Below are 13040 nucleotides of genomic sequence, written 5' to 3'. Positions count from 1 at the left end.
AAAATATATCTGCATTAGACTAGCATTAGTGCTTGAGATTTTCTCCGAATTTTTCGGGATTAATTGCTTTGAAATTAAATTATATAAAATTTTCCACATTATTACTTGTTGGATGATCTTAGGCCTACAGAAATGAAACCCATCCTGGCTCTGCCACTGGTGATGGGCCTATCTGCGTTTCTTACACCGAATAGAAACCCTGGCTGTTACATGAACATTGTTGGCCCAATGGTCACGGGTGGAGTCCGATATGTAACCGACTCCAAGTCTCAAAGCCCGAATTTCGTCACTTTGTCGGGTGAGCGGGTCAAGAAAATCCTTCACACGGATCCCTTCCCCGCCGGTGAGAGCCTCCCTATCTTTCCCGTCATCTCTGTGTCTCTATCTATGATCTATATGTGTGTGTATAATGCTGGGTGTGTCCTCTTCTTTCGAAAACTGAACTTGCTGGGTGTGTCCTCTTCTTTCGAAAACTGAACTTTTTTGAAAATCATTGATTCAATTCCTTGGTTGTGATATATGCTATGTTTCGTGGAACGATTCACACGGTTAAGATTTCAAATTGCGTAAACCTCAGTTTCGGAAATGAATTTTTTGATTGAAGAACAAATTCTTGACATGAAAATACTTGGAGAGAGAGTAGTCAGTGTTTGATATTGGGAAAAAATGACAACTTAGAACAGTTGAATTTGGAAGAAGTGCTGATTTATGTTTAAGAGGTTCTGTATTAGGAAAGGTAAATGAAAGAAGTAGATTAATTACATGTATTGGACATGAGTTGGCAGAACTGAGGGCTGTTCCAGAGTTGTGCAAATTAGCTGATAGATAAGGGACACCATTTTCAGATTTGATCCAGCTCTTGAACTATTGTTTGAGACTATCAGAATTTGTTGTTTGAACTCTTGCCAACATACCAACATCTCCATAAGGCTCACCAACTGCATATGGTCACCACTCACCCCACATGCTACCATATTTTGCATCTACCATCAACCACCACGATTCCGTGGAGAGGGATGGCATAATTCCATAACCATTTAACCAACAACGCTTTATTGATTAACGCAATTTTTCGACCCACAAACTGCTTGGAGAGGCTTGGGTGCAAACCTTTGACGGCTAGACTAGGTGAAACTTGAATTCATTCCTATAAGAAATCCATCTAAAGCATCTCAAGACGCTAACCTACACCACCATGGAGGAAAAATAGAGGCTAGATAAGTAGGAAAGTTGGAGAGATTCAGACAGTACTTGTAATTAAAGTATGCCTCCTGCCTGCGGATAAAAATTTCCACTTTTGCCCAAAACGCCATCCAGATGGATTTCTCCTTCAACAGAACCCCCCATGGAAGACCCAGTACTTCATTGATAGATATGATACCCTACAACAAAAATAAATGTCAAACTACCAATGTTGTCGACCGATCCAGCTGGTACCAACTCTTTCTTGCCTAAATTGATTTTCAGTCCAGAAACAGCTTTAAAGCGAAGGTATCAACTACACAAATGATGGATATGATCCTGGGTAGCCTCACAAAAATCAGCATTCACTGGTGAACACAAGATGTGGGGATAGAGGATTCCTTTGTTGCAAGTCTAGTGAGGTTTTAAAGGACCTGAGAGAGTGCCATTTATCAAAATTGAATAATGCATAGCAGAAATATGGTGTGCTATCCACTCATACCATCCCTCCTCAAAGCCACATCTCCTAAGTACAAGAAAAGGGCATAGCCCCAATTAACATAGTCATACGGCTTCTCCAAATCCAGTTGTAGACCACACCTGGAATCCCTGATCTGACTCAGCTATCGAGGCACTGGCTAGCTATAAGCATTGAGTCTAGAAGTTGTAACCCCTTGATGAAACCATTTTCGAGTAAAATTATGATTTTACACTTTGGACCTTAAAATCGGAACAGAATAAAACTTGATAATTGTGAGGGGCGTTAACACTAAAATTGGAAGTTTGACACAACTTCAGTTGTGGTTACACCAAACCAGAGGTTGGCTCAAAAAAGTATTTTAGTTTTTTTATAGGTAATATGATGAAAAAACATATTTTAGTTTTTCTATATTTTAGTTTTAAATTTTATGTTGGCTCATAATCATTCTTATATTATTTTGTGACATGCTTACATTTGTTGCAGTTTGCTGGAAGTGCTCTATTTGCTACCATCAAAGATTACAACTACAGATATCAAGATGGCCTATGAACTAAATGAGCAAAAAAGTGAGAATTATACCATGCATAATTGCTTTTGAAGGTGCATGCATCTAAAAGTCTATCTTCAGTTTCCCAGCTGGTGTTCACTATCCAACATTTCGCTTATTCTTAAGATTCTTGGAAATTGATTTACCTTGTAGACAAGTTGACCTATCTTAATTGTCAATGCGGTGGGGATGGCTTGTTAGAGGATTGACGTGAAGAGTTTCGAAGCCAGCATGAGATTCACTAATTAATTTCCCTCTAAATGCTATATATTAGAAATTATATGTATATGGTTATGTTAGCAGTTTTTTTTATTTATTTAGAATTTCTATTTTATCAGTTCTTTGGTTGTGAGTCTTGTTTGGTCAGTAGGAAGTATTTCATGTTTTCCTTAAAACTTTGGGTCTACACAAGCAAGTCTTGTAGCCTTGTAAGTAATCAGAGAGCAGTACCTTTTTAACTAAATTAGCTGTATCGCTATATGATATAATTTCATAAATAATATATTAGATTGGTTCTGATAACTATATTGATAATGTAGGTAATTATGAATTTGTAGTGGTTTGTGGTCTTTTTCCTGCCCTTTGCTTGTTTGATGTTTGCTTTTGTAAATTCCCTGTGTACTTGAGTTTGTCCTTTGCGCTTATAGTGTATTTGGTTTTACTTTATGAAGAGGGAAAAAAGATGCATTCTGTCGATTAGAGCTTTTTGTGGTAGAATGTCGAATACAATAAAATACATCAAGTTTTTTATAGGTTTAGGCGATGGATTTTAATAGGGTCAAATTTTTGTTTTGATTCAAAGGTTTATTGTTTTCTGAGCAGAATCTAATATATTGGAAAAAGCATGAGCCCATCATAAAACGAGAGCATACAATGTCCACATTAAGTCACGTTGCGTAAGCATACGTGTAAGCCCACCTTTTATAATATATACATACACACATACATGTGTGCGTACGTGTTTTTTTTTCTTTCTTTTAAACAATGAGATGCCATGAAATTTCTCTTTTGTGACACTCTTAGGACTCCAGGTTTTCTAATGCTTTGTCCTTTTTTTGTTTATGGTTGAATTTTGAATCATAGCTAGATCTCTATCAGACTTCTTTCTGGCCCCGTCCTTCATTAAAATTCTCATTCGATAAACCCTAATCTACCAATTGAAATAAAACATCACATACATAAATCAAATTACTGTTCAAAGCTCTTCAGCAGATCTGTTTCTTTGCTTTTCCTCCATAATTGTTTCAACCAGCAAACCAAACCATAAAAGCCTAAAATCTGTGCATTGATCTAACCTATTTTATTGTAGGAAGTGTTTATGTATCTAAGGGTCATTTAACATTGACATCTTTTTTTTGTCGAAGTGTTTCTATTGCATAAAAAAAGTAATACTTGTAATCGTCTTAGTTTGTGGGAGATTATTTCATTTCTAGTTGTATACAATGTTATAGGACTGATTAAAAATTTATAGGGCAAGTTACTAAATTCTTTTGGGGGCATTTAGAATTCAGCATTTTTCACAATGCTTACCAGGTAAGCTATACCATACTTAACTAGAGATTAGATGCATGTATGATTCTAGAAGTTGCATTGCAGTTTCACTCTTGGTCTGTATGTGGTACACTAAAACTGAAAAAGGTTATACCAACTTTTGAAATGGTTAAAAAAAGATTTAAATTTTTGAAAGGTCTAGGTAGGTGCACATGGCTTGTTCAATCTCAATTCGTAGTAAAGGAGCTGCCTATAAATAATTGACTACACGCTTGAAGTGCAAATTATCTATCTAACTTTAGTATATATGTAGAGTTGAGTGCATGCTAGGTAAGGTAACTTAAATGAAAAGAATAATAAGTTGATGAATTACTATAATCCAGTGCAGCCATTGAGAGGGATTAATTGCTATTTTATTATATGAGAAAATTAGTCTAGGGTTACCCCTATCTGACTCTACCCGTTTATAATGAAATTATATTTCTTAAAAACAGATGAATCCCTACACTTTCACCTCATTAAAATGGTCAATGGTTTAAAAGAAAACCCTTGTTTTAGAAAATAGTATTTTCCTTAGTTTTCTGTCTAAATCCCTAATGGAGCCTTAACAAAGATATTAATGTGGCATGCCACCGAGGCATTGATTAACAAATGCCTAATGTGGCATGCATCGAGATATTAATTAACTAATGACATGCCACCACTTGTGAAAAAAAGGTAAAACAATGACAAAAAAATCAGAATAAAAATGAGAAAGCAAAATTTTAAATCTGTGAGGGAAGGACTTATGCCTCGTTTGGGGAATGAGATGAGATGAGAAATATGTGAATAGTAGTAAAATGGTTTGTGAATAGTAGTGAAATAGTTTGGATTAAGATGTTTTATTGAGTTTTGGGAAATGGAAGAGAAAAAGTTGAATAAAAATGTTATGAAGTTAAAATATTGTTAGAATTTTAACATTATTTTTATTTCAGAATTTGAAAAAGTTGAATTGTTTTTTGTGTTTTGTTCGGAAGTTTGGAAAAGTTGTAATGATTAGGTAATGATTAGATGAAAAAGTTGAATATTTGAAATTGAAAAGTTTTTATGTTTAAGTGATATTTGGGAAGGAGATGAGATGAGTTCCCAAACAAGGCCTTAGTGGGTGGGGCAAGGAAACTCTTCTCCTATCTTGCACCTGTGTTCCTCCCCCCCCCCCCCCCCCCAAAAAAAAAAAAAAAAAAAAAAAACGCACACACACACATAGAGAGGGTGGGCATAGGGATATCTCTCCTACCATTTGTGGTGGATCCCTTTGCATGTTTGAAAAGGGCAGTTCAGCAATCGTCATAGTGAAAATTTGTGGCGAACGATTATGATTTGCTTAATGTGAGACATTTGGAGAGAAATAAATGGCCAAAGTTTCAAAGATATAGAAATAGTAGTGGAGGATCTTAAGGCTTCTTTTTTTTTTTTAGAAAAAAAAAAAAAAAATCTCCTTACCACCAGATGTCTGCACATTTATGTTTTCTTAACTTTAGCTTCCAGTATTGTCTTGCTCGTCTTACCTTTTCTCTAGGCGTTTGTCTTGTATACTCCTTGTGTACTTAGTAGCACCCTTCATGCTCATTAATAAATTATAACTTACTCTTGTTACTTTAAAAACTTTTAATATGGCAATACATGGGGTGGATGGTGCTCTAATGAGATGAATGGGAACTATGAGATTGAGCTATGGAAGAACATCCACTAGAGGTGGATGGTGGTTTCAAGATAAAGTTTTGGTATGATGTATGTTGGAAAGATCAGCCCCTCAAAGAAGTTTTCTCAAATCTATTTACCCTTGCTAGGGAGCAATTAACAGCTGTCCAATGGCTCTCCTCAATGGGAAATGGTGTTTACATGTGCGATTCAGGATTGGGAGGTGGATTACTTTACCTTTTTATGCTCAGCCGTATGCTTTCATATAGAGATAGGGCGGTGTAGATAAGTTTTCCTGGAGCATATCCATCGAGGGGTATTTGAGATTTTCATTTTATAATGCATTAGTTTCCCTCAGTAACATCTCTTTTCCATGGAAGACCATTTGGAGGAGCAAGGCTCCCTCAAGATCAACTTCTTTGTCTGGACGGCTGTGCTGGAGAAGATTCTTACCCTGTATGGATTGAAGAAGAGATATTTCATTTTACCTATCAAAAAAAAGGAAGAGATCTATTTTGTTGCTAGAATGGTGCTGTATGGGCAAGCGGGATGGGGAATTGGTGGTCATCTCTCACTTTACTATGAGGTATCCAACTCCTTGTGGCAGACAATGCTTAGCCTATATGGATTCCCATGATTGATGCCTAGACGCGTGATGGATCTATTAGCATGTTGGAAAGGGCGGTTTGAGGGTCATCGCAGTGAGATCTTATGGAAAATTGTCCCAATTTGCTGACTGTGGAAGAACTCAAGGCTTTGTTTTATAATTCACTTATCCATTGGATGACATCCTTCCTATGCTTTCCTAGCTTTAGCTTTTTAGTACTTTTTTTTAATCTCCTTTCCTTCTCTCATTAGGTGTATTCCTGAGTCATCCAGGATTTGCATTGGAGCATTTCCAAGCGAGGGCTGTTTACTTCTTTGGTGGTCATACATCTAGAGTGACTGGGAATAATATTTCTGTGAATTATTCCTGTATATATTATATATATTTTTTCTAGTAACTTTACCTATGCATAAGAGTTATTGCATCCCAAGCACAAGAACAACTTGATAGTTGTTTATATTAGCTGAAACAATGACCCTCCTTTATTATTACTTGATTGCAGAGAAGGATATAGCAAAACTAGCCTGTTATGCTTCTTCTAATTATACGTTATTCTCAAATGATAGCGAAAACACAACCTAAATGATGACACGCTCTTATGGAACTACACAATGGTATTGGGCAGGCTCAAGTGGTAAATGGCTCTTGGGCTTGGGGGTATGCCCCCCCAGGTCTAAGGTTTAAATCTCCTTGGGTGCAAACAATCTCAAGGGGCTATCGTGTCAAAATACTATGAATTCATGAAAATACTGAGAAAGCTTTTGGAAAAATCTGCTCTCTAACCTTTGCTCTGTTCATTTACCTCATAATGTCTATACAAGGAAAGTAGGTCTAATGCTATACACAGCCCATCTAACTGATCCCTGATATTTAGCCTATATACATGGTAATATATCTATACAGCTAATATTAATAGAGAAGTCCTAAATTATATAAATTCTTGAGTTGTATACGTTAACATCCCCCTCAAATTGATGCTGGTAAGTCAACCAGCAACAATTTGCGAACCAAAAATTGATGCCGTTGTCGAGTCATTGCTTTGGTGAAGATATTAGCCACTTAGAGATTCGAAGAAATGTAAGGAAGAGATATCATCCGACTCTCCAAGGTATCTCGGATAGAATGACAATCAACTTCAATGTGCTTGGTGCATTCATGAAAAACGAGATTGGTGGCAATTTGAATAGCACTAGTGTTATCAGCATGAAGAGGGGTAGAAGTAGTTTGAGAAAACTCAAGCTCCTCAAGAAGACCACATGGGCATACAATCTCAAAACAAGTAGTAGACATGGCACGATACTCGGCCTCAGTAGAGGATTTAGAAACAAGATCTTATTTCTTACATCTCCAAGAAATTAAGGCATCACCTAAAAACATACACCAACCCGTAGTAGATCGACGTGTATCCGAACACCCAACCCAATCAGCATCACTATAGGCAACAAGTTGAAGAGATGAGCTTGTAGGAAAGAATAACCCACGAGTAGGAGAACCTCGAAGATAGCGGATGATGCGTCGAACTGCAGCAAGATGGAAATGCCGAGGAGAGGACATAAACTGACTGACCTAATGAACGGCATAGGAGATATCGGGGCGAGTAGTGGTCAAGTAGATGAGGCTCCCAACCAGATGCCGATAGAGAGTAGGATCATCCAGAAGGTCCCTTTCATCTTTCCTATATTTGACATTTACCTCTATAGGAGTATCAACAGAAGAAGTGTCCTCCAAACTAGCCAAGGTAATAAGATCTTGAATATACTTATGATGGTTTAAGAAAATACCATTGGCCCGATGATGGACTTCCAGTCCTAAGAAGTATGTGAGCTGGCCAAGATCTTTCATATGGAAAGTCGCATGCAACAGTTGCTGAAACTTAGTAATCAAACCACAGTAAGTGCTAGTAATGATAATATCATCCACATAAACCAAGAGAAGGACTATACCCAATGTAGACTTGTGGAAGAAGAGAGAAGAATCATACTGACTTTGTGTAAAACTAAAGGTAAGAAGTGTACTGCGAAACTTCTCAAACCAAGCTCAGGGAGCTTGCTCGAGCCTATATAGAGAACGCCTTAGCTTACAGACATCATGAGGAGAAGAAGTAGTCATACCAGAGGGAAGCTTCATGTATCTTCTTCTTGGAGATCACCATGAAGAAAGGCGTTCTTCACATCCATCTGATGCAGTTGCCATGACTGTGAAGCGGCAATAGCTAAGATGGTTCGAACCGTGGTTATTTTGGCAACAGGAGCAAATATCTCCTCATAATCAATCCCATATTCCTGTTTGTTTCCCATAACTACTAGGCGAGCTTTGTACCGATCCAAAGAGCCATCAGAACGAAGCTTTACAGAGAAAATCCATTTACTCCCAATAGGCTTGACTGTAGGAGGGTAATGAACAATATCCCAAGTGTGATTCTCCTTAAGTGCTTGAAGTTCTGTTTGCATTGCATTTTGCCAACACTCATGTTCCATGGCCTGTTTATAGCAAGAAGGAATGGAAATATAGGATAAAGTAGCCACAAGAGAGACAGTGGACGAGAAACCATACCAATCAGTGGGTTGAGAAGGGCGAGTAGACCAGCGAAGAGTGGTGAAAGTAGGAGCAGGAGCATGAGTAGGCGCCAGGTCAAGATCGTGAGGGTGCACAGAGGAAGTGGAACCAGACTCATGTCGACTACGTCTTCCATACACAAAACCAGGTTTAAACCTTTCCACAGTTGTCGGGGAATCATAAAAGCTAGGCAGAATAGATAAAGATGCAGATGACAGCTCAACATGAGATGGAAAGAAATATTGATTTTCAAAGAAAACCACATTCCTAGAAACACGTATACGACGAGCATGAGGATCATAATAAATATAACCCTTTTGAGGTATAGCATAACCAAGAAAAGCACACTTAACAGATTGAGCAGTAAGTTTATGTTGTTCATGAGCAGGAAGATGCACAAAACAAACACAACCAAATGCCTGAAGATTAGAATATGAAGGAGAATGGCCAAACAACTTAAAGAAGGGAGAAACATGATGTAACGTAGGAGAGGGCAAGTGATTGATCAAATAAACAGAAGTAGAAAGCGCTTTATGCCAAAAACGAGGAGGAACAGATGATTCAAGTAAAAGGGTTCTTATCTCATCAAGAAGGTGACAATTTTTTCTCTCAGCAACACCATTTTGTTGCGATGTCGAAGAACAAGAACGCTGAGAGATGATCCCTTTGCTTTGAAGAAAGTCTTGAAACTCATTAGACATGCGTTCACCGCCAGAATCAGAGCGCAAGACCTTGATGCTGGCAGAGAATTGAGTCTCAAGAAGTGCAATAAAGCTCTTAAATATTGAAAAAACTTCGGTCTTAGCCCGTAGGAAGTAAACCCAAGTAAAGTGACTAAAGTCATCAATGAAAGTAACAAAGTACTTGTAATGTGCGTGGAGGATTTTCCTCTTCAATTACCCAAGGTGCACTTGTGGGAAATTCCTTGCAGAGGGCCTGTGCATCCCCGGGATTAGTCGGGACGTTGTTCCTCGACACCCGGTGCCAATAAAAAAAACAATGGTATTGGGGCAGTCAAGCACTGCAATACTTAACTTCTCAAATACTTACCAAAAGAAATATTTAAATTCTAAAAATAATGTCTGTAGTTTCTCTCTCTCCCCTTGGTATGCAAAGTGAAATAGTGCTTTCATGAACCTGCAACTTGTAGGGCCGTTGGCATTTTTGTCCTGAGAAGTTTGATTAACGGCTATATTTATATTCACATGGCTACTTGCTTATGTTATTAGCATTGGTGCATTTTGAATCTATGTTCTAGCATTCTCCTTTGCACTTTTTCTCTCTCTGCTCATCCTTCTAAGAATTTTGTGTATCAACTGCAATAATGATCCTAAATTTCTCCTGTCTTGAGGCATTACCTTGGATGAAATGGTTCTCTGATACTCTTCAATTTTCATGTGTTATCCTTGAATTTATATGTGAACTGAATTTGGTGGTAGAAGTCAAGGAGCATGTATTCTTAGTATATTTTGACTGCTTTATAACGTGCTGAGGTTCAATTCTAAGAATAGTCTTTGGTTTTTTAAAATAATTTCTTAGTAGTTTTGTGAGAAAGACACCAGAAGTGAGGATTTAAAGAATCTGATTGGCACGTATGCTTTTGTTGATTGAAAAGATATATTTTTCTCCCATCAATTTATCTAATGGCCTTTCTAAGAAGATTTTGTTGGTTTATTCATGCAAAATGTCAGAACTAGTTGCATACAGAATTACTCTCACTTACTGGTGTGTGTTTTATTATTATTCATGTCCTTTTGTGATATGAGTTGGCATTTCACTTGTAACCTTGAGAAATTTGCTTCAAACGTGCAGAGATTGGGTTGGGTCTGATTGGTTTTGGCATTACTTTCTCATTTCTCGGAGTCATTCTGTTCTTCGACAGAGGTTTGCTTGCTCTTGGGAATGTAAGGCTTATTTACAACTTGAACCTTTTGACTTGTTTGTTTTGTTTTTTAAGGGCATGACTTTGTATCCCTTTTATGATTCTCTAATCAGATATTTTGCTTGACTGGAGTAGCCCTTTTGCTTGGTTGGCACTCAACGTGGAATCTCTTCACAAACAGAGCAAACTACAAGGTATCATGAAGAAAAATATTGTTCTAAATCTTTAGAAAGCCTCCCTCTGATTTCTAAGATGTAGGAGGATTTACATGTGTGAACATAATTTGATCGATGTGTTTGAACAAAAGGTCGGAGATAAAACTGAAACCTCAGCCATTATGGATTCTGACTGCATTAGGTTGGCAGATGGAGTTGGTTCTGTTCTTCCAATATAAACTCTCCTTGACAGCTAACCCCTTTGTGTTAAAGCTAAACAGTTCACTGGTACTAGCAGTGTCTAACATACAGCATCTCGTTTCCACTGACTGACTTCGATGACGGACCTGGTGCTTGGGCTCTCAAAAACAAATAATGCACTTTTTTTGTATGTGAGAGCAAAGGAAAACTCTTAAGTTATATTGGCATCTGAATTTAAGGCTCAGTGGTGCTTGCTTGTGACTAACTATTTGAAATGCTACCAAACTGGCCTGGTATGTCATACGTGTAAACATTGGCTTAACAGCCCACCTGCTCTTATCTTTTTAATTTCATCGAACTTCTCTGAAGCCTTCTCTCTTTAAACCGCACTAAGATGGCAAGCATTTGTAGGTTACAATGTTTATGGGACAACCTTTGATGTTGTTAGTCTTGTTGGTCATTACCATAATTCTTTGATGGTGGGGTTGAGCAAGAATCTCCATTTCTTGTTACCTTTGCCTAACCATTTAATTTTCAGGTAAATTGTGACGTTGCCAAAAATGCTGATATGGATTCTTTTGCTGGATATTTTGTTCTTTTACCGGAATTGAACAGTTGTAACAACTTGTAGAGTTTAGTGGAGTATAGCATTTGAGTTTTTTACACTTATTTCTTCATTTTTGGGCTGAAGAGACAAAGTACTGCCTGTTTGAATTTTTCATGTTCCAATAAACCATCCAACTAGGAGGTAGATGATGTTATTAACTCTCTTTTCTTATGCAGGGTTCAGCATCTTTTCTTTTAGGACTCTTTTTCCTTTTCGTTCGGTGGCCAATAGTTGGTATAATCTTTGAAATATATGGTTGTATTGTCCTATTTGGGTTAGTTTCTGGTCTCATCCCCAAGTTCCAAAATAGATTATTTACCTGTGCTGCTTCTAAATATTCTTTTTCATTGATGCACATGTAGCGGTTTTTGGCCATCTGTCAAGGTTTTCCTGTATCAGATTCCAGTTTTAGGATGGATTATACAGTATCCTTTTCTGGTAAGTTTTGTATATGCCGTTGCAACATTCAGGATACTCTTTGAAACCTCTAGACTCTCAGATCATCATCATTTTGCCATTTCATTTCTTTTGAAACAGTTTGTTATGGAAAGAGTATCTTTGAAAATGATGTAGTTGTTTCTAGCATCCAGAAAATTTGCATGACATTATTAAAAGTACAGCTTCGTGTCCTGATATCTCTCAATCATATTGAGAAGAGAATGTTACTTTATATTGACTCAATACTATAGACTTGCCATATTAGATTCATTTGCCAGGATGGACTGAGTACTTAATCTTTCTTCCAATGACTGGCAGCTTCTTGATCGCCTGTTTAGGGGCTCTGGTTGAACACCTGTTGGTTACTGATGTCTGCTATTGAAGTATTCCAGTCTCTGGTTACCTGATGCCATCTTTATCCAAAGAATGATTATTTGACAGCTTACTGGGTGAACATCAATCGAAGAATCCTTCCTCAGATTAGTGTAAAAGGTAAAACTACTGGATGGGATGTGAACAACCATTTGGAGAGCAGCTACTTACCATTTTCTTTATTTTCTATTTTTTGAATTAACTGTATCTGCGAAAGAGAATGGTCTATAGGTCGAGTGGTTCAGTCGTTTTGCCCACTGTTGTATTCATGTCCCCAACAGCCCAAAATTTATGGTTTGAGGAATGATGACCTAAAAATCCTTTGATAAAAGTACTTGTATGTGAGCTACTGAAGCAAATCCCTTGCGTAGTGTGTAAAGCTTGAACTTGAAATCTTGTAAGGTGGACTGCACAAAGTGATAAAATGTAGCTACTTCCCATTCTTATAGGGGATCTATATTTCTGCTCAGTGCTCAGCTAGATAAATATCTAGGCTTGCTGTAGCTCTTGCTGGTTGCTTAAAGTGAAATAGTTTGGTGGCCCCTAAGCTACTAGACCCGGATTGCCTGACAACTCGTATAGGGATTGCGGGGATCTTTATCCGAGCTGACTGGAAATCTAAGCAAGAGTTTTGAGAAGATTAGAGTCATTGGGTCAATGGAAGGTCTGATGACTTGAGAGAAAATGAATGCAGCATTGAAGAGATTTTTTAGTCAGATGCGGTTCTCTTTCTTTATTTGTTAATAGTGATCAGGATGAGACTCTCTAAGCATTGCTAGGATAACCCTTTTGAGGAAGTAAGCTGTATTAATAGTGGGGTTGAAAGTTATATCAGTGTCTA

At 37.6% G+C, this 13040-nt stretch overlaps 1 protein-coding gene across 2 annotated transcripts; it reads left to right on the top strand.

Annotated features, from left to right (window-relative positions):
• The first annotated feature begins 245 nt into the window (after positions 1 to 245).
• Positions 246 to 12641, top strand: LOC109020909 (vesicle transport protein GOT1). 2 transcript variants are annotated; one of them, XM_019003440.1, is made up of 7 exons: positions 246 to 343; positions 2147 to 2229; positions 10357 to 10448; positions 10540 to 10620; positions 11566 to 11663; positions 11752 to 11827; positions 12146 to 12641. In XM_019003440.1, the coding sequence occupies exons 2-7, from the start codon at positions 2202 to 2204 to the stop codon at positions 12176 to 12178; spliced, it is 408 nt and encodes a 135-aa protein (XP_018858985.1). In that variant the 5' UTR covers positions 246 to 343; positions 2147 to 2201; the 3' UTR covers positions 12179 to 12641. The 2 variants fall into 2 exon arrangements, with proteins under 2 accessions (XP_018858985.1, XP_018858983.1); XM_019003438.1 differs by having other exon boundaries at positions 2147 to 2263.
• The last annotated feature ends 399 nt before the right edge of the window (positions 12642 to 13040 follow it).

Source organism: Juglans regia, chromosome 7 (genome assembly GCF_001411555.2).
Source record: "Juglans regia cultivar Chandler chromosome 7, Walnut 2.0, whole genome shotgun sequence".
NCBI lineage: Eukaryota > Viridiplantae > Streptophyta > Magnoliopsida > Fagales > Juglandaceae > Juglans > Juglans regia.
Note: the sequence above shows the minus strand (reverse complement) of the source record. Positions and strands in the feature narration are given on the sequence as shown.

What these genes read in the sequence shown, in the direction of transcription:
- LOC109020909 (XM_019003438.1), top strand. Translation starts at nt 2,218, where the DNA reads ATGAGCAAAAAAGTGAGAATTATACCATGCATAATTGCTTTTGAAG. An exon ending in GTTTGCTTGCTCTTGGGAAT is followed by an intron (nt 10,449 to 10,539) that starts GTAAGGCTTATT and finishes TTCTCTAATCAG; the next exon opens with ATATTTTGCTTGACTGGAGT. An exon ending in CAAACAGAGCAAACTACAAG is followed by an intron (nt 10,621 to 11,565) that starts GTATCATGAAGA and finishes TTTCTTATGCAG; the next exon opens with GGTTCAGCATCTTTTCTTTT.